This window comes from Andrena cerasifolii, chromosome 3 (genome assembly GCF_050908995.1).
Source record: "Andrena cerasifolii isolate SP2316 chromosome 3, iyAndCera1_principal, whole genome shotgun sequence".
NCBI lineage: Eukaryota > Metazoa > Arthropoda > Insecta > Hymenoptera > Andrenidae > Andrena > Andrena cerasifolii.
The window spans coordinates 6,321,032-6,348,400 of NC_135120.1; the positions used below are offsets into that span (position 1 = coordinate 6,321,032).

Here is a 27,369-nt window from a genome sequence, read left to right on the forward strand (position 1 = left end):
TCAATAATTTAATGAAATCTGGTAGACCACGGGAAACATCGCCAAGAGATAATAAGATGATAATTCGGGAAGTAAAAAAGAATCCCGCCATATCTGCTCGAGCCGCGAAAGAAAATTTAAATCTTGTTCATATACACCAGGAGTGTCGAACTTCCCCACTTCGAGAGCCGCGCGAATCGGGCCCCGGGTCAGCCGGTTCCCCCACTTATTTTTCCCCAGGCGTTGCACGAGACCCGGCAGGGAGAGAGTGCGGCAGCCGGAGGAGAAATTCATCAGAGTGAAGTAGGTGTGGAGGGGGCCGTTCTCCTACGGCTCTACGGAGCAGGCGAAGAGGAGAAGGAGCCACTGCGGCTCGCGAGCCGCTAGTTCGACACCCCTGATATACACGAAAGAACCGTGAGAAGAAGGTTGAATGAAAACGGATTAAACAATTATACAGCGAAAAAGAAACCCTTTATTAATGCTAGAAATCAAAAGAAACGCCTGCTATTTGCTAAACAGCATTTTAACAAGCCCTTATCATTTTGGAAAAGTATTATATAGTCTGACGAATCAAAATTTGAATTAATGAACACAAAAAAAAAAGAAAAAGTGTATGGTGTAAGTCATCAGACCGCCTTAAGAAGCGAAATATCCAGTCAATCATTAAATACGACGGTGGCTCGATAATGCTTGGGGGCTGCTTTTCGAAAACGGGAACTGGAAAATTAGTCAGAATTGAAGGAAAAATGACTGGTATTAGTTATGTTAATATTTTAAGCAATAATTTATCGCAGTCAGCAGAAAAAATGCACTTGGAGTCATTTATCTTTCAACAAGATAACGACCCCAAGCACACTTTAAAAGTGGCATCCAAATTTTTTGCCGAAAATAACATTAAAAAACTCGAGTGGCCACCACAATCGCCGGACCTCAACCCGATTGAGAATCTTTGGACACTATTAGTTGAGCATATTCCCTTAAGAGCGCGTACTAATAAAGAATCATTTTGGGAAGCTCTACAACAAAAGTTGTATACTTTTCCAATAAATATATTGTTTGTTTCTTTGTTTTTATTGTTTTCCTGTGTTTTAGGCAGGATGGCGTTTCAAGCTTATTTTTGCTTATAATGCCCAACGAACACTATAGTCCCATTTTTTTGTTCCCTCCTCTCTCCTTTGAGTCCCAGCAGCAGCAGTGCGCCGGGAGAAAGGTGGTCTCCCATCTTTCCCCAGTACACCGCCCCGTGATGCTTAACTTCGGTGATCTAACGAGAACCGGTGTTTTCCATCACGGCTACGGCCGCTGGTAAAAATGAATATATTAGAAAACTTAGTTGAAAGTATGCCAAAAAGACTGCAAGCTGTAATAGACAGCAACGGAGGGCTTACGAAATATTAAAATTAATAAAGTAGTCAAATATAAAGATGGTTATCATAGAAATGTGGCATTAAACTTACTTTTGTCCATCGACTTTTTTCAGTTGTTTCGTTTTATCATGTATTGCGAGGCTATTTACAATTTTGATTAAATCTCTACCTATTGGAAGTAAGGTTGCCCATTGTATTGCTGCTGAAGATAATTGACAGAATCTAATTTGTGACGAATGGTGCGTGTGATATTGATGGCAGGCGTCATATAGGTAGATGATTAAGGGGAACCTTTCGTGATAGAAATGGCAAGCATGATCGCGTGATTGAGTAAAGATTTATGGCAGAGAGTTGCGTGAAAGGTTGTGAAGATTGAAACGTGAAAGTGTAGAGACAAAGAACAGTCTCGTAAAGAGATTGAAGTAATATAGTGAATATGTGAATGAATATGTTAATACACATGTAACTTACAATATTGACAATTATTGTGTGCATATTATATTTGCTGACACGTTTATAGAAACACATACCATAATTAACTTTGTAAATTTTGAACAGTCTGTAGCATGTGGTAAAAAATACATTAATTACATATTGATAGCTATCATTTGATTGAATATTGAAGTACGTGTTAATTAAAGTCACAGAAGATATGTAAAGTAAGAAGTTTTAGATTCTATTGATGTAATGTTAATATTCATTGTGTGTAGAGCTTCAAACATTTAGCTTTGTATGGTGATTCGTGCTGATAAAGTATGTACTTACAAAGGTATATTGTTAAAGTGAATCTCACAATTTACTGATCTTCAAAAGCAGATTATATATTAATTTGTATTTTATCGTATTGTAAATGTTTTCTTGATTAAAGTCGAACGAACATATGCGACAGTTTGAAGAGTCTCGATTTTGTGAAAAACTTATCATGGAACTAATTTGTGCATAGTTAGAAAGGTTAGAAAAACTGAAAGTTGAGAATTAAGTCTATGCTCCTAACACAAACACGTATGTATAATTTTTATTCTTTTGGGTTGTAGGTAGTAGATACAACAAGTGGTATTTACTCATTCTTGTAAATGACCAACGTATCAGTCAGCTGGTTCGTCTAAAAAGAGAACTTAGTTCATAATAGTGATCCTTACCCCCACCCCCATAAACATGACTCATGTATGAAAGAAGCTAATTCCCTTTAATTCTCGAAAAAATTAAAAAAGTTCAGATGCAAAGATTGCGAAATCAACTTTGCTAATTCCAATTGTATACAAATCAATTCAGTGCTCAGATTTTCAGCTTCGGTTTTAAGTAATTAGCGGGCCGTATGAAGATTATTTTACTATCGAAAATAATAAAAACTTGGTAGAGACTAATTTAAACGAATCAAAGTCAGTGGTGAATAAAGAGAGTTGCGGGTTTATTTCTTATACAAGGGCCTGCTGATTACTTAAAAACGAAGCTGGAAATCTGAGCACTGAATTAATTTCTATACAATTGGAATTAGCGAAGTTGATTTCACAATCTTTGCATCTGAACTTTTTAAATTTTTTCGAGAATTAAAGGGAATTAGCTTCTTTCATACATGAGTCATGTTTATGGGGGGGTGGGGGATTTCATCACTTTTTTCTTATATACAGCTAAATCTAACGTAGAAGTACAAATAATATCTTTTTTGTCCTCGACTTTTTCATGTATTTGAGGGACATTATAAGATTTCTGAAAATAGGTTTTCGCCTGTTGATTCTGCTTTAGAAAGGCGACATCTACTGGCGTCAAGTGGAGAAGTTGTGGGGTTTCGTGTTTGTGTTGTGGTATGCCTGTTTGCGCGCGACTTTATCGCAAACCACCAAAAAACCATGTATTATTAAAACTACTGTACCGTTGCGTGTCTACCCTGGCGCGAAGAAAAAAGTTTCATTTGCAGAACTACCGTTCTGTTCTAGGGGGGAGTAGTTGTGGGGTTTCGTGTTTGTGTTGTGGTATGCCTGTTTGCGCGCGACTTTATAATTTATCGAATGAATGAAGAATGAATGAAGTGAGTTATTAACGTTTATAATTAATTGTTCTTCTGTTTATTAGTTGCTAAGGTTTTTGTTACATTTTCTGTATTAATTCATTAAATATTCTGTTCCCCGACCTAACGGACGTGCTCCTAAATTCCTCGATTAGTCACGTAGTCTATCTAATCGGATATCCCCCACGAAGTAAAACGAGAATGGCGACATCTACTGGCGTCAAGTGGAGAAGTAAAACGAGAATGGCGACATCTACTGGCGTCAAGTACTAGCGCTACGTAACGTCTGACTGTCTCGTAAAAGAAGTATCATTTTGATAACTATTAATTCAGAATAATCCTTTTATCTTTTAGAAAAGCAGCTTGAAACATTAAGTAAAACGACAAATGGGTTAAAAAAAAATAATTATTCGCTGGATCATGTTAACACCGGAACTATGTCTAAGATAAGATAATAAGGCCAAAATAGCTGCGGGGTCGTACCCATTTCGCTAGCATTCGTGTATAGAGACATGTTCGCTCAGTGTGCCTTAGGGTAGAGGGGGAAGGGGGAATTAGCTTCCAGACGCCACCGCGTCTGTTCATCCTTACTAGTACATAAAAGTGAAACGTGGTCTGTTTGTTTGTCCTTCTTTCACGTCTAAACGGCTGAACGGATTCCAATGAAATTTTGAATACACATTACATACGCCCTAAATTAGATTATAGGCTATTTATTTTTTTTTTGTTTAGGCTTTCATATTTTTCAAAAATCATAAATAATTCATGGGTAAAACCGGGTAATGGGTCAGCTATTTTTTTTTTATATATGTAGCCAATGTATATGAAATGGAAAATTTGAGGAAAGAATCTGTTTTTTTTTTATTATTTTCACCTTATTATTATCTTTTGTACGAACCCAAAAATGTATTTGTTTTTAAACCGAAGAAGTTATGCAACGAAGGGTTAATATAAGTATATTTACTAATTACTAACATTTTTGTATGACTAATTTGGTAAAAATCGTTTCGATAGAAAACTACTCTATTCGAAATATTATAAATGAGTAGAATGTTATCTAAAAACGTCATAATCGACAATAAATAGATTATAGGATGACGCCATTATAATAGCAAATTAATTGAACATTTCACTTACTGACACACTCGCCGTGTTTCGGTCCGTCCCACGAGCCGTCCGATCGACAAGTTAATTCATATTCTCCGCGAAGTTGGTACCCATGGGGACACTTCAAGAAACACTTGGTACCTGGTCGATTGGCCACCTTTCGCCTGCCTCTCCATGGTTTTGGTGTTGCCAAACGAGAACACATTAAGTATCCTCGACCCTCTGGATTCAGCGGTGGACAGGATACGTTGTTTATATCTGGGGACAGAGATAAAGGTGTTTCGATGATTCTCTTTATTTTTGAAGGAATGCATTTTTCCAAATTGTGCCACATTTTATGATTGACGCAAAATTAACCAGACGAATCCCGTGATATAAGTACATACAATTATTGTTTTCCGACATATGTAAATTAGAAACATGTGTGCTAACAGGGTTTAATGAAATAAATGGTCTCAAATATTGCATTTCTTTCATTTAAAATTTCTCAGTACACTACCAATCAATCTCACTATTACTTTAACCCGCGGTTGTCATACTGGACCAAATTGACCCTGCAATTTTTTAAGAAAAAAAAACCTTTTTGTCGGAACTCTTATTGCTTCATTTTTTTTTTTTAAGCATGAGGACACTTTAAATGTCAACTTTCAACGATGGGCATATATTCTACAATGTTCAAACTTTATCTCAGAATTTTTGAGACTTAATTTAACAAATAGTTTTTAAATAACTAATTGGCAGGGTCAAATTTACCCAGTGTGACAACGACGTTCGAAAAAGTAGGTGTGACAACAACCGAGGGTTAAAAATGTTTTTGTGTACAATAATATGCTGTATGTGTTTAATAATAATATGTGTAATATTGGTGCAAAATGCAGTAGAAAAATGACTTTTTGGATAAGAGAATTTTTAGACAATAAAATATTTTGATTAAGTAGTTCATATTCCGGATAATTTAACATGAATACCAATAACTAAGGTAAACAAATAATATAGACAAACAACTTTTTAAGACATTTATGGACTCTACATATGTATGTATATCTCATTTGGTATCGAGTAATGAAAGACTTTTATCATATTAACCGCGTAGAGTTATATCCTGTGTTTCACACCATGTAAGAGGAACCTGTTTCTTCATCCCACGAAAATTTTTCGGGTTTTCAATGATAGTATTTTTAATACCAGTCATTGTAGCTCGTTCCATACCATATACCAGTGAGTATTCTTGCAAACACGGTGTGTGTTGTGTGACACAAGGCCTATTCTGATAATTAAACGATATACCTTCTATCTTAGGAGAACATGTAACTTTTCATGCTCAAGGTTATTCGAAGGTCATAAATAAAAGAATTGTAGTAATAAATACTGATCATGGAAATAATGGTAATTGGTCATAATTTAATGAAATATTTTTTATGTTCAAGATTGTTACGATAAAATTAATTGCTCCTATGATTGATGAAATTCCTGCAATCTGAAGTGAAAAGATTGTTAAATCTACGGATGATGATGGGTGATATGAATATGATGATAATGGTGGGTATACTGTTCATCCTGTTCTTGAGCCTGAAGTTATAGGTCGGTGAACTTGTCACAATATGCTCTATTATACTGTGTACAAAACGGTAGATCACACTGAGCAAAAAAATATCCATGAAGTTGCATCCTCAGAAAGAAATGAGGTGTTCTTCCAATCTTATAATGCACCCTGATTCCACAAGAAGATACTGTACCCTACCCCAAGAAGCAACGGAATTATTTCAAGTGCAGAAAACGAGCCACCCTAGATTAAGGTGCGTACACAGGGTCATCCGTTAAAACTGCAACCTACGCGCGCGCGAACAGGTAAAATGGCAACAGCGCCTCACGGACGCATTCTAATACAACCACGCACCGTCCCGGCGTTCGGAGAGCTGCTAGCGACCGCTGGACAGCAGTGATGCCCGAGCTTCGAGAATTTTGGGATGGTCTCTTTCAAATGAACGTCGCAAAGAGCTATTCAGAATATCCGGGCCGGGTTGACAAATTTGGGGCCTGTTTCGTATAACTTTTGAACTATAAAAGATATTGGAATGCAATTTGCGCCGCAAAATTCGAAACAATTATTTCCTCTTAATGATGGATAATTTAACATATTTTACAGTTACTTAATTTTTTTCTATCAATTTTTTAACCATAATTGTTGTAAAAAGCTTTTGTAAACTGTTTATTTGATACTGCATTTAATGCTGTTTTTAAAATTCGTGGTGTTGATAAACAATAGGCTAGTTGTTTCTGTATCATTACTTTCAGAAATTGAGATATTAAATTTTTATTCAATTATGTGTTAGTTCTGCAGACCTCAGAATCTATTGTTCTGCTTTTCTTTTTTATGATTTTATCCTTAATGCAGTGCATACCTAGATCAGACGTAAGGGGTAGCTAATGGGACGTGTCTTTGATTGTAGCGGTGTTTTAATTTTTTTTCTAGAATTTTTGTGTCTGAATGTTTTAGCTACTCAACGCCACGCCTATACCGGCTTCCGTTAATGTCATTTTTTGGAACAATGCGCCATTATTGTGACTTTTACACGCAGGTGGGGAAAAATCTCTCCGTACAAGGGTATAGTGCCGCGGTCAACCCTGTCGTAGCTAAAAATTTTTAAATTGAGACGGGTACGAGGTCAGTCGATATTATTTTCAAACCTCATTACAGTAATCTGGGCTGCGAGTGGTAAACCTATCATAAAAGCGGAGCCCGCGGCCCGATTACCCAGGCCGGGAAATACCCAATAGCTCTTTGCGACGTTAATTTGAAAGAGACCATCCCAAAATTCTCGAAGCTCGGGCATCACTGCTGTCCAGCGGTCGCTGGCAGCTCACCGTTGGGCCGGTGCATGGTTGTAGTGGAATACGTCCGCGAGGCGCTGTTGCCATTTTACCTGTTCGCGCGCGCGCGGGTTGCAGGATAAAACGCTGACCCTGTATAACAACTGATATCATACATCAAGCAGATCAGTGACAATCGCGGCGAGTTTTATTGTTTCAAACTTAGCTCTCAGTAAAACCACATTACCTATGGGATCACCTAATAATTACAAATTTCAAAGGCGCAATCGAAACGAGTTAAATCGCTTCCCATTGTCACAAGAGCGATTCATAGCGGTGTATCGATCGCCGATATGATCTTGTAAATCCTTTAATCCGATTACAACCGGCTAGATTTGCGTTGGCATACAGAGTACCCTAGTATTCTGGAGGGACGAAAGTTTCTGTCACCATTGCTCGGCTAGCAGCCGAAACCCGACACAACGGAGGCAGCGATTCGCGAGCATAATTTGAAATCCGCGACGTCGATCGAGCACTATTGTCGGCTGTCACACGCATTATCTTCGACGTCCGCATAATATATGAATCACGAATGCTAATGACGAAGGGTGAGACGCGTATCCGCGTACCCCACATCCGTGAGAACCACCCCCCCCCCCGTGGCGGTTTTGCGATGACGCCACAAATATCGATGTGTCCTGGCGCCCAACCGCTGCTCGTTTCTCGATATGACGCTCGAGGAGCTCACTACGCGAATACCCCTATAATCCTGGGCCATTTGACTTCGTCCATTCTATCCTAAGGGAATCTTGCAAGCCACCTATGCATCCTTAATCGAGCCACAGTTTCCTATATTCATTAGTTAGGAACAGTTTTTGCTATGGATGCGCCACATTGCGTAAGTGAAAGATGAAGTGACGCGAAATACAGCAGAAACTCTCTTAAGGGTAGAAGGTCGTATATATCGAACGAAAAATAAAAACAAATTTTTTTCCATAAACCGCTTCTGAAACGTTTCAAAAATATATTCGCAAAGTTATAGGCCGAAATTCAACTCCGTATCGATACTATAGCCTGGTAGAGACACTATAATCTACAGGGTGTCCCACCTAAGACTGGACAGCGCGATATCTCCTAAAGTATTGGAGATAAAAAATTAAAAAAAGAAGATAATTGAATGGTTCGAGAGGGCCAATTTATTAGCCGAGACGAATTTATTTTTCGATTATTATTTTAAAAGATACGATGGTCAAGTGCGGTTTTTTAAATGGAACTATTTTTTTTTAAAAGGTGAGTTGATAGTGCGTTCCAAGACAAATTCAATAAGCATTGATGTATGCACTTGATTTCCACTGGTTTTTAAGATATTGCGCTTGCAAATTTACTGATTGTCACTGGAAGAAAACCCTCTGGAACAGCAAGGACCGGGGTCGGTCTTACTGGCGCCATGGATGGCATTGCCTGTTGAAACTGATACCTACCTGCCAAAGGTCTACCACAGGGTTCGCAGGTTCAAAAGCTGGACAATTCTTTTCCGTCAGAAATGCTACTTAGGTAGGTACATCTGCGGTATCGAGAAGCGCACCGTTACTTGATGGATGGCCGGTTCTTTTGGGAGGGATGGAAGTTGGATTGGTTAGGTTAGGAGGAGTGAAAGTTGCTAGACTAAATTTCAACCATAGGGAGCAGATTGTATCAGAACCAATCGGATTTGCATCCCTCACAAACGGCTGCTCTCTTGAAGAGGCCCGCTTCACAGCAATACCTCCTCCCCAATGCCCACCCAATCGCCACGGGGTACCAAGCCGCATCTCCTTGACGAGCGTCGGGCAACTCCTGCCCGAGAGGAATACGATTTACTTTAATTACAGTACATGTGTGTTTTGTAATGAAGTGTTTCTATCGTCTCCTGAATTCAACAACTGGCATCCAGACATCTACGCTCCTACAATCCACCGACAATACTCCTCGTGGAGAGACACAGGAAGAAAGGGGGTATAAACACGAGCTTCGATATCAAAACAAAAGCATGCGTTGACGTATTCCGTGTGAGAGAAGGTGGGCATTGGGGAGGAGGTATTGCTGTGAAGAGGGCCTCTTCAAGAGAGCAGCCGTTTGTGAGGAATGCAAATCCGATTGGTTCTGATACAATCTGCTCCCTATGGTTGAAATTTAGTCGATACTGGTTTCATCCTAAGAAAAATCCTATGCCCCGACCGTTTTGTGGCCGTTCTGCGCAGCCCCCACTACCGCCTACGGGCCCGACGCAGGCTATTGCTCGCAGCACTTTACCTGCCGACTTCCCTGCCCCTCCGAGGGCGTGACTTGACCGATGTCAATGTCAACACTGCTGGTTGCGGAACGGCTGACAGAGAGGTAACAGGTGGTAAGACGGAGAAAAACGTAGGCGGTTAAGTGGGGAGTCGGACCAACCAGCGCCTCCTCAGAATCATCCCTGCGCGAACCGGATTTTTCTTAGGATGACACGAGTATAGCAACTGTCACTCCTCCTAACCTAACCAATCCAACTTACATCCCTCCCAAAAGAACCGGTCATCCAAGCGTAGATGCAAGTGCGAAATAAAAGTAACGGTGCGCTTCTCGATACCGCAGATGTACCTACCTAAGTAGCATTTCTGACGGGAAAGAATTGTCCAGCTTTTGGGCCTGTGAACCCTGTCGTAGACCTTTGGCAGGTAGGTATCAGTTTCAACAGGCAATGCCACCCGTGGCGCCAGTAAGACCGACCCCGGTCCTTGCTATTCCAGAGGGTTTTCTTCCAGTGAAAATCAGTAATTTTACAAGCGCAATATCTTAAAAACCAGTGGAAATAAAGTGTATACATTAAATCTTATTCAATTTGTCTTGGAACGCACTATCAACTCAGGTCTTCAAAAAAAATAGTTCCATTTGAAAAACCGAAATTGACCATCGTATCTTTTAAAATAATAATATTAAAAAAAAATCGTCTCGGCTAATAAATTGGCCCTCTCGAACCATTCAATTACATATTTTTTTAAAATTTTTTATCTCCAATACTTTAGGAGATATCGCGCTGTCCAGTCTTAGGTGGGACACCCTGTATAATCAGAGACTGGCCACGAGCCACTGTCCGCCATGTTTGGGGTAATCCTACGAGAGAGAAAGAGATTTACACCATTTCACTCTTAACCACTCTTAACAACTCTTATGTTTATGGCGGTATTTTACTTCACGTAAGTAGGTATATACATAGGTATATCAAGAAATTCTAATTGCAACTGCTTCATACAAAATAGGTGGATGCACCCTTTTGCAATAATTCCTCAAAAGTGGCCAGAAAAGGTTATGTTATGAAAGTGTTTATGAATATATATACATTATTTTTTTACTACCCAAATGCACATTTTCAGATAAATAGATATTACAAACAATTAGAATAGTATGACAAAAAACGTTTTTTATTAACTTTCAAACATATATTTTTTTAAAAATGTGTTACAATTGAGATTAGTATAGTTTACAGATTTAAAAATCAGCGGGAATAGGCCAAAAATGGCGTACCAATGAAAAGCGGCCTTCTCGTGGCCAGACTCTGATTACAGGGCGGTATTCAGAGTCGCTACTTATTCTTACGGAGGAAGCCCTATTTAGGACGCTAGGAATAAGGTGATTCTTGGGAATTTTTTTCTAAGAAACTGTTAAGCGGATCTTTTCCAAACTTTCAGGGTATTTTAGTTAACATTCAAACAATAAAAATTAATTTTTTCGTTATAAAGTGTTCGGTAGAAATGGAGATATAGGAACACGTTCGTTAGGACTCGCGCGCCGGAGTTGCAAATTTGCGATTGCAATGGTGGCCCCAATTCTTCCCTGAAATAAAAAAACCAAGGATTTTCTTATTTCTAGTATAATTACATTGTCGATGGACCTATAACTTTGATAAATAAATTGAATTGAACAAGTCTTTTTCCATAAATAGTACGAAATATCTTGGAACATAATCGTAACTTTTTCTTTCAAGTCCCACCAATTTGCCAACTCTTAACTTTTTTCCCGTTTGTTAGGTTCATCGACAATGTAATTGTACTAGAAATAAGAAAATCCTTGGTTTTTTTATTTCAGGGAAGAATTTGGGCCACCATTACAATCGCAAATTTGCAACTCCGGCGCGCGAGTCCTAACGAACGTGTTCCTATATCTCCATTTCTACCGAACACTTTGTAACGAAAAAATTAATTTTCATTCTTGGAATGTGAACAAAAATACCCTGAAAGTTTGGAAAAGATCCGCTTAACAGTTTCTTATAAAAAAATTCCCAAGAATCACCTTATTCCTAGCGTCCTAAATAGGGCTCCCCCTTAAGCAAATGCTTAAGCATGCGGCATCCTCTACTAACCTAGTAGCTAGTAAAGGATGCCGAATGCTTAAGCATTTGCTTAAGAATAAGTAGCGACTGTGAATACCGGCCTTAATTTAACATTTAATTGTAAAAGTAAGTGTGGCGCCATCTGCACGTGAATTTTGTACCTATTCTGTAGCCTACAGCAGTCCCATTAAAACAAAAATTCTTCTGGTACATGGTTTTTCGAAATTGGGTTAGCAGTTGTTGTAGATTCGATTAAGAGTTTGCAAATTTCTACCATTTTCACGAAATTGTGCTGTGTAAATAAATTCTTATCTTTGAAATTATCAACTGTGCGGAGTTTGTGCCTTCTCTAATTTTAATCGAAACACGATTAAATTTCACTTGAAATATTTACGAACACAGTGAACCTGATTCAGTAATAAAACTCGTCCCACTTCGTTTCCCCAAATTTATACAAGGAACGCTTCTTATTGATGATTTAATGAAATTTGGCAATTATCGGTTCGTCCGGAGACGTATGCATAACCCCGCTTTGAATCGAACGTAACTGCGCAAACAATGGCAATCTGGGTTACTTGATTCTATATTCCTCCGGAAACTTGTAAAACATTCACGTGTCTCTGAGCAATGCAAATTTCACGGCGGGAACTTCTTGTGTCTTTCTTGTTGCCCGATAGGTTTATGGAAACGAGGGTAAAGTCGCGCAAGAAAAGTTCGCGCGAGCAGGAAGCAAAGCAGAAATAATGCTAATAGTATTGAAATTCCGATTCTGAACGTATCGTCGAAAGTGTATTGCAAATTAACCAATATTGTTAACATTCAAAGAAGGAGAATTCTTTTTTTCATGGTAAACAAAGTCGTCAATATTTTATCAGCATTGCGCAACACATCTTTCTGTACAAAGGATTCAAAAATGTTTAAAGAGATATCCAAGGACCTACCCCCTAGTAGCATTTATTGTTGGCATTTTGATGGCCAACTAATTCCCAACTTGGGGATACTGTGGGCCAACCAGAAATGCTACTAGGGTATAGACAAGTACATACGAGTTAAATTATTTAAACGTGCTCCTTTTTACAATAAACATTTAAATTGACGACCCCTAAGTTTTGACTTGTTTTGCTTTTAAATATCAGACTGCACTAAAACGCACTATACTACTTTAAAGCATCTTTTTAGTAGCAAAGAAATTCGATATGCGATTTCAATCAAACCAGTTAATACAACTTATTAAGAAACAATAATTGTAACGTACTTATTCCATAGGAATTAAAAACGTCGCGTACCTATCCAGAATACAATCATCTCCAGTAACAAAGGAGAAAACACCATTTTACATGATAAACGTTCAGCGAAACGAAGGGAAACGACTAGCGACCCGTTAATGTTACATTCTGGCGAGCGCGGCGCCAAGCTCAGGCGGTGAATTAATCCGACTGCAAGAAACGCGGGCGGATTTATCATTGTCTCGAGGATACGGTATAATAAAGGGAACGTATTACTCAGCCAAGTACATATTAATTGAAAAAAACTTGCCACCGTTTATCAGAAACGCTTCGCGAATAAACGTGTACGCGATAACGTTATTACGATGTACATACTCGAGGAATTTCCCCCGCGTCAAGAGGACATATTGCTTTTCTTGGAAGCGCGAATGATATATGGCCCTCTGGGTGTCGAATGGAAGAAGCAACCAGAAGGTGGAGCAGTAGGAGTCCGAGGGAAAACGCTTCCCTGGCAAGAAGAACTTACCCACGCAGGACTTCCCGTCGGATGACAACGCTTTTTCATCACCGTCGCAGGCGCAGAAGAAGCTGCCGTCCGTGTTTTCGCAGACCTCCGTGCATCTACCGTTGTCGAACGTGCACTCGTTGATATCTGCACAATGAAAACGATGTTCCTTTAATAAATGAGAAGCGCAGCGCAGATCGAACTTTAACCGCTTTGAGTGAACCTAGAGTTAGCAAAGTACCGTTTCCAGTCGACCGGGCCTCTCGAAGAGGTCGTGTCTATCGGGAGAAACTTTGAATTCGTGTCGACACCCACGAAAATATGCCAAAAGTAATGATATTAAATTTCTATATTGACTATTAGATCTTCGCGAGAGTGGGAAGGAAGCAGTAGGTCTTTAGAGTTGGGCACAGAAGGAAGAACGGTAAAGGAGAAAATGGAGGAAATGTGACTCATCAGTAAGACTTCGTCTAGTAGACCTTGCCTCAAACGCGAGGATGTTATACAGGGTCAGCGTTTTATTCTGCAACCAGCGCTCGCGTGAACTTGTAAATTGGCAACAGCGCTCGCGCGAACTTGTAAAGTGGCAACAGCGCTCGCGCGAACTTGTAAAGTGGCAACAGCGCTCGCGCGAACTTGTAAAGTGGCAACAGCGCTCGCGCGAACTTGTAAAGTGGCAACAGCGCTTGCGCGAACTTGTAAAGTGGCAACAGCGCCTCACGGACGCATTCCACTACAACCATGCACCGGCCCAGCGGAGAGCTGCCAGCGACCGCTGGACAGCAGTGATGCCCGAGCTCCGAAAATTTTAGGATGGTCTCTTTCAAATTAACGTCGCAAGGCGCTATTGGGAATTTCCCGGCCAAGGTAATGGAGCCAAGCGCTCCGCTTTTATGATCGGTTTACCACTCACACCCCAGATTACTGTAATGAAGTTTGAAAATAATGTCGACTGATCTCGTACCCGTCTCAATTTAAAAAATTTTAGCTACGACAGGGTTGACCGCGGCGCTATACCCTTGTACGGAGAGATTTTTCGCCACCTGCGTGTAAAAGCCACAATAATGGCGCATCGTTTCAAAAAGTGACATTAACGGGAGCCAGTATAGGCGTGGCGTTGAGTAGCTAAAACATTCAGACACAAAAATTCTAGAAAAAAAATTAAAACACCGCTACAATCAAAGACACGTCCCATTAGCTACCCCTTACCTCTGATCTAGGTATGCACTGCATTAAGGATAAAATCATAAAAAGAAAACCAGAACAATAGATTCTGCGGTCTGCAGAACTAACACATAATTGAATAAAAATTTAATTTCTCAATTTCTGAAAGTAATGATACAGAAACAACTAGCCTATTGTTTATCAACACCACGAATTTTAAAAGCAGCATTAAATACAGTATCAAATAAACAGTTTGCAAAAGCTTTTCACAACAATTATGGTTAAAAAATTGATAACAGAAAAATTAAGTAAACATAAAATATGTTAAATTATCCATCATTAAGAGGGAATAATTTTTCCTCATTTTTCGGCGGGAATAGCATTCCGATATCTTTTATAGTTCAAATGTTATGCGGGAAAGGCCCGAAATTCTTCAACCTGGGCCGGGAAATTCCGAATAGCTCTTTGCGACATTAATTTGAAAGAGACCATCCTAATATTTTTGGAGCTCGGCAGTGGCGGATTTAACAGGGTGGCCGATGAACAGTTGCCGCCTGGGCCCCCGCCCAGAAGGCCCCCCAGGGCCCCATCTTTAATAAAATTATAATTTTATCCAAACTATATTTTTTTTTTGTACTACTACAATAAGACCACTTTTAGTAAGTTAACTCTACATTTTCCCGAAAAAATGGGCCTCTCAGAACGTTTCCCACCTGGGCCTTGAACGGTGCATGGTTGTAGTGGAATGCGTCCGCGATGCGCTGTTGCCATTTTACCTGTGCGCGCGAGCGCGGGTTGCAGGATAGAACGCTGACCCTGTATAGCAGGTAGGATGAAACAGGTGCATATACAAGGTGTCCCAATATTGCAGGACTTCCCGGAACATGTAATATCCTGATGCAAAAAGACAGCGAAAAGTCCTTTACCGTTTTGGGATCGAGGCTTAGTTCTCAAGATATTAACAAATGTATATTAGTGGTTCAAGTTCCGGGGCGCGCAGTTTAATGTCGCGTCAGCTGAGCGCGCAGTAGCGTAGGCTCGCACGCACACGTAAGAGGCACATGTAGATACAGGTTCACATAGGCACTAGATCCGACCGCGCTGGTTCATTTTCACGGTTTGTGCTCAGCTGACGCTACTTTAAACTGCGCGCCCTGGAACTTGGACCGCTAATATTCAATTGTTAATATCTCGAGAACTAAACATCGAATCCCAAAAGGGTAAATGCCTTTCAACGTCTTTTTGTATCGGGATATTGCATGTTCCGGAAAGTCCCGAAATATGCTCTGTAACTCAACAGGCAGCTCACAAAGACAGGAGTAGGGATATGCTTGTGTGCAGTGCGATGGGAAGAAAGAGGGGGATGACGGTAGGACATAGTGGGGGTATGCATTTGTCGCACGTACCACGATTCTGGCTTCACTGCCCTAGGTCCCTAATAACACAGTTCGACAAAATTGGACTTTTTTTGGACCTGCAACATTCAATAGCTGTTTCTTATAGCTTTACATCCCCTGAAAACGGATCCGCTAACCGTTTGTCGCCATCACCCTCAGTTTTTGAGAAATTCGAATTTGAAAAAAATTGCAAATTTTCAAATTTGAACATCTTTTATGTCGAAACGGTAATACTTATTCGGTTGCTCGTTGCATCAAATTATTCTATTAACCCTTCCGAATACAACGCTATACGTTATTATTGGATTATAAACATTTAAATATGTTTAAACAATGATGAAAGGGAAAATGACACCTGAAATGCACCCATTTTTGAAGATATCTTTGAATTTATTTCCAAAAATAAGGGTCTAGGAGGAAATCTGACTATTCCACGAGATGCAGCAGGCATTTTTCCATCCGAAACCATCAACAGAAATGGTAAGTCACGTTTTGTTTTCAACACAGAAGCGAAATAGTTTGGCAAAACGTGCGCCGTCGACAGTGGTGGTCAATGGTGGCGCGCGATCCACTGTCGCTCAACGCGCGTTTTGCCAAACTATTTCGCTTCTGTGTTGAAAACAAAACGTGACTCACCACTTCTATTGATGCTTTCCGATGGAAAAATATCTGCTGCATCTCGTGGAAGAGTCAGATTTCCTCCTAGACCCTTACTTTTGGAAATAAATTGAAAGATATCTTCAAAAATGGGTGCATTTCGGGTGTCCTTTTCCCTTTGATCGATGTTCAAACAGATTTAAATGTTCATAATGCAGTAATAACTTATATCGTTGTATTGGGGAGAGTTCATAGAATAATTCGGCGCAACAAGCATCCGAATAAGTATTACCGTTTCGACACAAAAGATGTTTAAAGTTGAAAATTTGCAGTTTTTTTTCAAAATCGAATTTCTCAAAAACGGAGGGTGATGGCGTCAAACGGTTTGCGGATTCGTTTTCAGGGCACGAAAACCTATAAGAAACGGCTATTGAATGTTACAATTCCACATGGCTGTCGAACTGTGTAACCCATACAAGTAGTTAAAGCGACATTAAATAATAGTAATAAAAAAAAGGAAATATCTCCCTATAATATTTCATACATACATGTACATCTCGTACCATACAACTCCTTTTTCTAAAGCGTATAATTTCTCTCTTCAACTTTTTATTGATTCGACAAAATTTCTTCCAAGTTACCAACACCGAAAAGCGACAAGAAATAGGTACGCGATATTTTCCACGATTTATATAACGGCTTGTCCTCGGATTATTTTGTATTATTTCACCAGCGTAAATGACGGCCACGACAACGTGTTAGCCGGAGTTACCGCCCGCTATATTTTCTGCAAAATTGGAAAAGGGGTTTCTATCGATAGCGGGTACCGTGGCGCTTCTATTATTCGCTCGTAACGAGCGTTTTCTTCTGCTGTCGGCAACCGAACGGTGCAGTGGTGGGGTATCGATCAGAGCATCGCGAAGTTCAAGTTCCTCCCCAGTCCATGAAATGATATACAGTACACTATCGTTCATAGGTCACTGGATACTTAACAAACTTGCAATTAGATAAATAGCAGTGTAACGCTATTAAATTATTGGCATTATTAAATGAAAACAGCACTTATGAATGTTTCTTACATTGCAGGAAATTATGTAGTTTTGAGAAAATAAGTTTGGTCGTCAATTCATTTAATTTACTTGGAAATGACAGTTTGGATTGCTCGCAATAGTTTAACAAGGTGTTTTTACGGTGCCTTCATGAATATATTGCTAGGTTGTTTTTATAATTAACAACGAGGTTTTCCTTCTGACTTTAAACCTTTTCTGCTTAGTTTTCTATCTAACTTATCCCATAATTTTTTATTTACATTGAGATTCAGTACGAATATATACAGTGGCTCGCATTAATATTCGGACACTTTTTAAAATCGCATAACTTTTTTAGAATTGGTCCAAACAACTTGAGTTTTTTTGAGAAGCTAGAAGGATTAGTTTGCTACCTGACGCGTTTCGTTGTTTTGAAAAAAATGTATTTGGTCGAAATAGCGAAATGAATAGTAAAGGTCGATTTTTAAACTTTTTTTGTGAGCTTGTAATGAAAATTTTAGGTACGTATACAACTTACTGCAATCTACAAACGGGTTTTATTGAATTTTCATTACAAGCTCACAAAAAAAGTTTAAAAATCGAACTTTACTATTCTTTTCGCTATTCCGACCAAATACATTTTTTTTTCAAAACGACCAAATACGTCATTTAGCAAACTAATCCTTCTAGCTTCTAAAAAAAAACTCAAGTCGTTTGGACCAATTCTAAAAAAGTTATGCGATTTTGAAAAGTGTCCGAATATTAATGCGAGCCACTGTATGCACTGTTTGACATCATTGTTTCAGATACGAACGAAGTCATTTCCTTGATAGTACTTGTCTACATGAAACAAAGTATTGCTGCAAACTGTTCTCGAAAAATAACCATGTTTCTGTTAAAATAACCCCGAACCATTACACAACACTCTTCATATTTTACGGTAAACTCATCTGTTCGTAGTATTTTTCCGTGCTCAGATATTTCCAATTCGCGTATTCTGTCGCCCGTTTAATGACGCCCCTTAATCGTGACGCATCCTTGCTCCGTAGCTGGTAGAAGTCATCTCTTCACTTCCCTTATTAATAGGAGCTGCCTCGGTGCAATTTATTTTCCCTGCAATATTTCTTACAGTCACGTGCCTATTACGTTCACTTACCATTTTAATTCAGTTATCATTAGTGTTTGTTGTTTTTTTTTGCCGCTTTAATTTATCTTAGGGGCAACTATCCACAATCTTGATTTTTATCTCTCTGTCAGGCATCGTGGATTAAGAAATTTTTGCTTAACTTTCTTGTCTTCTTTAGCAAGCGTTGCAATAAAAATACCTACAATGTTTTCTACTGATATTCCTCTTCTCGAATTTATCACTGAATTCAAAATGAGACAAACCGAAAGACATCGTTCTACTTCCATGTTTAAGGGGGTATTCTAGTCTAGACACTCGTTTTTGAAGGTGATATTTGTAAATTAATTCTAGAAAACCTATCGCACCTACAGGGCAGGGGTTTTGCACACACATTTAGTAGTGTTTGAACTATCAACACAAATTTTTGGAATGCATTATGTTGAAATTTGTACAAGTTACACGCCGAAGCACAGGTCATGTCATCAAAAACCGGCCCCATCGGGCGCACGAATTGCGGCCGTCCTAGTCATCCAAAACGAAAGTACCAAAGATTTTTTAAATCTATATGAGTGTAGTTATCGCCGGAACTAGATGTAACCAAGTCCGGACATTGTTACCGAAATCGCAGCTGTTTACAAATTTATATTTGATTTTTCCGTCTTTTCTTGAGCTAAAACAAGGTGTGGGGGAGGTTGTATTAAAATTATTGATATAATTCTAGTTCGGGCTATAGGTACACATTCACTTTGAATGTGTGTAAAATTGTAGTTCTATCAGTCCAGTAGTTTTTGAGAAAAATATGCGCCCGATCTAAAGAAATTGTTTCTAGAAAAACGCGTTTAAAGTTTTTCATGCAGTTACGACCTATACGACTGAAGTTAGGTAGATACCGACTAATTATTGTAACTTATCCCTAATCTGCTATACCAGGACCGTCGAGGAAACCTTCCTCAGCTTAAAAAAAAATCATGTTGGGCACCTCTCTCTTCTCTGCTGGCAGTCATAGCCTCTTTAGATACAAGGGTCGAGGGAACGACTATCGGCCACGCTGCGGTCTTAAGCTTTTATAACTCTGGGAGTTTTCCGAATTTCACCTTAATATCTTAGACATATTTTCGAAACCCTAAACTATTAGAAAATCAAACAAAAAATAATCGAATTTTTAGGTAGGATAACTCCTTAAGGGGACCTTCCGGTCTAGAGCCCCAAAAAATAGGTGAGTTTTAGGAATTAATTAAAGGAAAACTACTATATATAATTTAATGGAACTTTTTGCACTTTATTAAGGATGTCTTAAGTTATAGAAATATATTTTTTGTGTTATAATTAATCATTACAGACGGCACTGGGGAGTCGTTAAAGTCAAGGCGTCAAAAAATTGATCCAAATCGGTGGGACCTGTACCTCCAAAAGTTATTATCCGATTCGACTGAAACTTTTCTTGTTTTGAAGAATATACTTCTAGCTAGGGGGAAATCAGGCAAAATTACAAAAATGATATTTTTTTTTAGAAAATAACAATACTTGAAATTTGAAATCACTTTTCCCTATATTTTTCACCCTTTCAACGCCTTCGAAAAATATAAATTTTCAATTTTTTTATTTTTCTGGTTTCCCTCATAGCCAGAAGTATATTCTTCACAATAGAAAAAGTTTCAGTCGAATCGGATAATAACTTTTGGAGATACAGGTCCCATCGTTTTGAGTACACTGTTTCGAGAAAAACGCGTTTAAAGATTTACGTGGGCGCCGAGTGGCCGGGGATTACCCGTGCATTTGCCGCTACTCAAATGCCTATAACTTCGAGAATGTTACGAATTTCAAAAAACCCTTTTAAACACGTATTCCTAAAATGTTGAACATTCAAAAGATGAAATAAAAAAAAATCGACTTTTAGACCAGAACCTCCCCTTAATCTCCCTCCTAACATAGCATATAAGCAAACGTGAAATAAAATCATTAGAAGGAGATTTATCAGACCGCTATGTATTCGTGTAGCTTCAGTTACATTTTCGTTCAAATTATTAACTCTTTCCCTCACGTGGTGGACTAAAGTCGATTTGTGACATTTCCATCACCGGTAACACCCATTTTACCAGTTTTAGGTACTCACAATCAGTAATAAACATTTCCTAGAAAGCTTACCTACACTTACATATAATTACAATTTTGCAATCTCTGGCAATCGATAGATAACAGATTAAATATTAATTTGATCATCTCATTGCCACTTCGTATACCTAAGCTACCATGATGACATGAAAGGGTACGAACGTCACAAAAATTTGCATTTAAACTGTTATTTATACTTTTCCAAAAACGGCCACGTGCCGAGTGATTTGTGGGTGTAGCGGTGTGCATGGCGCTTGACCTCCGTCCGTTGCCAAATAAAACCGACGGGGTCTCTTTCATTCGCATCTAACGACTTCTCGCGAACGATCCCGCATTCTTCAGCGCAGAGCCACCAGGCCGGTCAATTGTCCACGCGATGGCGTTAAATTGACCGAAATAGACGTACAACGGTCGGCCAGATTGCGATTGCCTCGAGAGCTTTCAATGACCGCCAAGAGTGCTCGACTTCCGTCGCTTTCACGACCTACAGATACGTCGCGTACATATGTATGTATACGAGTGGATATGCCATGCGACGCGGGCTATTTGCGCGATAATGATGCTCGGACGAAATGGAGAACCAAGGGTACGTCCCTTTCCGCGCGCCTTTCGGTCGTCCTGGTTTTGTGTACAGCCGATACAATGCGGCTTGATTTTTCTCGCTTGTATCATTCCTTTTGTCAGCACCTATGTAGGCATCTGTGTATTTCTGCTGAAAGAGATATCGCACGTGAAAGGATTATCGACGCTCAGATTCCGGCGCTCCATTTTAATCCAGCCACGGGGAAGTGAGACATTGTGCAGAGTGCTTCATCTAACTTCATCGGTCCAGGGATGGAGTGCAAAATCACTGACAGTGTTTTATCACAGTGATCGCAGAATCACGATCACGGTCGTGAATGGAGTTAAATCACGACCGTGATCGTGATCAAGAGACGCGGTAGTGTCTCGCGCCAAGTATGCATAGGTGTATGCGCAGCGCGAGACACTACCGTGGCTATATTACGCCGAGCAGTTTTTGGAAAAACCCTGAGATTACCGAATCTCAATAACGGCTGATTCGATTAACCCTTAACTGGTATCTTGGGGTCGCTCATGACCCCAGGCACGCAAAGTTCGCTGGAAAATTTTTGGTTGCCTAAGCTTGTAAACTGTTTTTCTAATTAATTTTATAATAATAGTTAACTTTCTAGGTTTCTATTATTTTACACATTACCTAAGAACAAAATATTCATAGAGGTTGATTCAGGGTCGACTTTACAAATTTCTGTGTCCTTTTTTATTTGGGGTCTGCCACGACCCCGGTATACCAGCCACGCTTGCCAAAAACAGTATGCCAGTTAAGGGTTAAGTTTTGAATGGTCTTAATGGATAGCTTGGGTTTGATTTAGATAAGAAAAGTGTCTTCGTTTTGTTCCTACGTGCCTTATGGGCTGAGATATTCCGATGTAAAGTTGCAATTTGCCGAATTTTATGTTAAGAGATTTTTCTCCATCGTCAAGTGTGGGCAAGAGGGGAACATGAAAGGGAGAGGAAATGTCTCTCAGGGACGTCGTTCATTGGATGAACGTTCCGGCCCATCGCGTAACAAATTGTTGTCACGTGACAGCCAGACCAGCACAACTGTCAAGGTAAACGTAATCTAGCTACACTCCCTGTCATCTAAGAAGGAACCCGTTTCGCGCATGTGGAATGAGCTGATTGGCTCCGAAAAAGCGTTGGTGGGGGTACAGCCAATAGTGGCTTCTCCCGGCACCAATGAGCGTCAGCCTGCGCAGAACCGGTTTCAAACTCGTCGATTGGCAGGTTCCTTCTTAAATGACAGGGAGTATAGTGTCAAACCATCATAACCTGCCAAGTGTCAAATAAGGTAAGTAGTCAACATTTTTCCAATGTCACGAGTTTTTACACCATATAGGACACTGAATTATTGTCTCAATTAACAAGGTAAGTCGCCAAATTTTTTTAATACATTTTTTATGTAGAGCTTCTAGAAACGAAGGGGGCGCACAGACTTGGAAGTTGCCCGGAGAAGGTTCGACAGAGAAATATCGTCTTTCGCACAAGTTTCTAGAAATTTATACCAGGCATGTACAAAATAATAATATATTGTAACAAATTGCATTTAAATTGCCAGGTATTTTTATACCAGTAAGCCATTTTTAATTTAGAGTTTCTTTATAAAGCTTATACAGTATTGTCTCGTTAGCGACTCGCTGGTCGGGACCTGCGTTGATTCGGTATCGTGAACAGAACCCTAATTCCGAGTGTTCGTTTCTCGCTTCTTTCTGGCCGGAGGGGGGAGCGAGATGGAACACTGCGTGCGCGGCGAGCGTGCGCGATGGTCGCAAGCGCTTACCGTGGGCACGAAAACTGCTTCGCAAAATCTTGCCGCAGGCCCGTCACGAATCTTTTTTGCGCCCTAGGCGAACTTGTCAAATTGCGCCCTTTATTATAATACATTTATTTGAGTTTATTGATGACCTTACTCTGAATTTTTATTCGTAGTTTAAAACAGTTGCAGTGCAATTTGTAACATTTTATTTTAAAGTATATTTTCAACAATACCAGCAATGAAAATACCATTGTGCACCTCTCGTCGACTTTCCGCCCTAGGCAGTGGCCTAATTTTGCTTATAGGGACAAGCTAAGCTTACAGGCAGAGATCATTATGTACATAGCCAAAGAAAGTACATATATAACGCGTCTTAGACTAAATAAATCATTTATACTTTTGAAAAATGAAATTCTAATATTTTCTATTTTATGTACATATTTGTAACAACTATGCCAAATTTCCTAAATGAAAGGAAGGCCAATTTCGACAATTTTGAGCTCGGCGGTTCGGAGTCCAACTCACGGACACGCAGCTCCGGTGTAGTGTGCGCGAGGTGGGGGAAATTCTCGAGAGAACCCGACCCCGATCTGGCATCACAGGTGAGGAGAGGAGCGACGAAAGGAGTCGTTTGCCGGTAGTCGAGCGGTCCAGTCGTGTACTTGCGTCTTTGATCCTTTTACTTATTATATATTTCACCATTATTCACCACTTAGCTCCACTTATATTAAACTCTGTTTATTTTAATATTAACTGGGCCTCATTCCTTTAAAAGCCCTCCATTTCCACGTCCCATTCGCCCAAGAATTCAGCAAGAACCAGGAGAAATCCTACATACCTACTTACTGTCAAAGCGTTGGCCGCCGGTGACCGCTACTTGTTAATTGTAATTTCGTTTGTTATCGCATTGTCAGGGAAATAGCTCGACACTTGTGGATGTACGGAAGTAAAATTTTAATCAGTTTCTAAGTCTTAAACCATTTTTAGTACTTTAAGCTAAATAAATGTAGCTACTTAAGCTAGGTTTACACCTGACGAGTGACTCGGCCGAGTGACAACTCAGTTCGACAGCCATCTGGACTTGCAACATTCAATAGCCGTTTCTTATAGGTTTTCATGCCATGAAAACGAATCCGCAAACAGTTTGTCGCAATCACCCTCAGTTTTTGAGAAATTCGAATTTGAAAAAAACTGCAAATTTTCAACTTTGAACACCCTTTAGGTCGAAACGGTAATACTTATTCGGTTGTTCGTTGCGTTAAATTATTTTATGAACCCTCCCGAATACAACGATGTAAGTTATTATTGCATTATGAACGTTTAAATATGTTTAAACATCGATCAAAGGGAAAGGACACCCAAAATGCACCCATTTTTGAAGATATCTTTCAATTTATTTCCAAAAGTAAGGGTCTAGGAGAAAATCTGACCATTCCACGCGATGCAGCAGACATTTTTCCTTTGGAAAGCATTCACAGAAAGGGTAAGACACGTTTTGTTTTCAATAGAGAAACCAACAACGGCGGGCGTACCCACTGCCGCTCAGCAACAGCCACTACCACAGTCGGCGCCGCACGTTTTGCCAAACTCTTTTGCTATGGTATTGAAAACAAAACGTGACTTACCACTTTTGTTGGTGTTTTCCGAGGGAAAAATGTCTGCTGCATCGCATGGAGGTGTCAGATTTTCTCTTAGGCCTTTAGTTTCTTATATATATACAGAGCTATCTGCAAAAATTGGTGTCCGATTCCATTTTATCGTTGTTTAAATATACTTAAATGTTAATAATGCAATAATAACTTATATCGTTGTATTCGCGAGGGTTCATAGATTAATTTGATGGAAGAAGCAACCAAATAACTATTACTGTTTAAGCTAAAAAAATGTTAAAAATTGAAAATTAGCATTTTTTTCAAAAACGAATTTCTCGAAAACAGAGGGTGATGGCGACAAACAGTTAGCGGATTCGTTTTCAGCGTACAAAAATCTATAAGAAATGGCTATTGAGTGTTACAGATCAAAATGGCTGTTGGACCAGCTCTTGAATCAATGAGATATGTTCCTCTTTCATTACAACCGCGTTACGTCCAAAAATAGAAACACATAGATAGTCCGCTTCGCCAAAATATATAAAAAAAACTATTTCACGTGTTTATGTGCTCAAATAATATTTTCTGACGCTCAACAGTGAAATATGGCAATTTTATAAAAATATACAGAAGTCGCCAAACTCGGTCAAAAATTAAAAACTTTGACGGCGATGCGCGAGGGTCAAACATTGACCGATTTCAATTTTTTTTTTGGCCTCGCTTGGCGGATGACAAGTTATTATTATACGTGCACCACGGTTAATTGGGCTTTATAACCCCAACAGGACTCAAAGACAGTTTGCGCGTGGATAGTGACAAGGGTCGGACAGCATGGCGCGTACATATTTCAGGCGATAAAGTTAGGTAAAACACCCTGTATAGTGGATATAGCTATTTCATAGATAAAGGTGTTTTGAGCATATACAGTTACAAAAGTATCCGCTCAGCCGATACGTAACACATTTTACGTATTTAATCAATATTAAAGTTACAATTACCAGTTCTAATTTATATTAGTATAAACTTTGATTAATATATCTTAGACTAGAATATATTCAATTACAAAATTATACATACTTTATTTAAAAAGGTATTCGTACCTATCCGTGAAAGCGGTACATTTATTCTAGTACAGAGTCAGCGTTGTATCCCGCAACCCGCGCTCGCGCGAACAGGTAAAATGGCAACAGCGCCTCACGGACGCATTCCACTACAACCATGCACCGGCCCGGCGTTCGGAGAGCTGCCAGCGACCGCTGGACAGCAATGATGCCCGAGCTTCAAGAATTTTGGGATGGTCCCTTTCAAATTAACGTCGCAAAGAGCTATTCAGAAATTCCGGGCCGGGTTGACAAATTTGGGGCCTTTTTCGTATAACTTTTGAACTATAAAAGATATCGGAATGCAATTTGCGCCGAAAAATGAGAAACAATTATTTTTTCTTAATGATGGATAATTTAACATATTTTACACTTACTTAATTTTTTTTCTATTATAGTTTTGGATATATTTGATGCACCACCCTCGCGGAGGAGTTTCTCGGGACAACAAATAACTCGGTCATTTTTTAATATTTTTGCACAGTACTTATACAATATATGCACTAACACATGCTCTGCACATAAGAAGTAAAGAAATAATTTTCAACCTCATAGTATCTGCAAAAAAATCGTCTAGTTTCGAGCATGTCAGGGTGGCGTAACCCCTTAACACCAGAAAATATACATATGGTGGTCCACTAATCTCGCACATCATAAATAACTTCTAAATTATGCGTTGTCTAAAAAATGGTTACATAAAACATCTGTAAGGATCGGAAAGCGCATAGCGTACCTACCCATGTATGTTATTTTTTTCCAAGTGGAAGGGAATTGAAAATTCGAATAGTTATAGGTACGTTAAATACGCCAATTGATTCCTTATGTTTTCCCAATTAAAATAGCACCAAGAACGGACCACTTTTAGACAAGGAATACAAATAAAAAAAAGAATAGGCATTTTTTACCACAATCTTTTATTTTAGTCAGCAGTGAAACAGGCCTTAAATAAACACAAAATTGTGGTGGTGGATGATTTTGTTTCCTTTATTCAGGCTTCGACTAGGTTCAATGGTTGAAGTGAAAATGAGAGTGTGAAAATGAGAATGAGCAATTTGAAATTGTGATCGAATTTGGTGGCATAGGTGAGGGAGAGGGGGTAAAACGAATAAGCGTGCGACGCGGATGCGTAACAGCGGAGCAAACCGCTAACAGGAGCGGGCAGACTCTGAACGTGTTAAGAGTTGATTAGGGCAAAGCATAGAAATTGGTTTTTAGGCATTTCTGTTGTTGGGCTAAAACCAAGTATCGATATCGAAGTGGGCCTAAGAGATATTGAGGAATCTATGAAAACACATTCACCTCTTTGCACCAACCACTTAGGGGTTGATTAGGGCAAAATCCTGAAATTGGTTTTTAGGCATTTATGTGGATAACCTTTCGAAGTAGGAAAAAAACCAAGTTGATATCTAATCGGGCCTAAGACATTCTCAGCAATTCTTGAAAATATTTTTCACCCCCTAGGGGGTTGGTTAGGGCAAAATCCCGAAATTAGTTTTTAGGCATTTGTGTGTGTAATCTTTGTGAGTAAGAACCAAGATGATATGTAATCGGGCCTAAGAGATATTAAGGA

At 39.4% G+C, this 27,369-nt stretch overlaps 1 protein-coding gene across 4 annotated transcripts in view; it reads right to left on the minus strand.

Moving 5' to 3' along the window:
• Positions 1-27,369, minus strand: part of LOC143366975 (uncharacterized) — a 238,064-nt gene that overhangs the window by 34,618 nt on the left and 176,077 nt on the right. For 3 of the 4 annotated variants that reach the window (XM_076808505.1, XM_076808504.1, XM_076808508.1), the window contains 2 exons: positions 13,373-13,498; positions 4,492-4,719 (listed from right to left, as the gene is read on the minus strand). In XM_076808505.1, coding sequence (XP_076664620.1) covers positions 4,492-4,719; positions 13,373-13,498 — 354 coding nt within the window. The remainder of the gene's footprint in view (positions 1-4,491; positions 4,720-13,372; positions 13,499-27,369) is intronic. The other variant, XM_076808506.1, reaches the window with a different exon arrangement.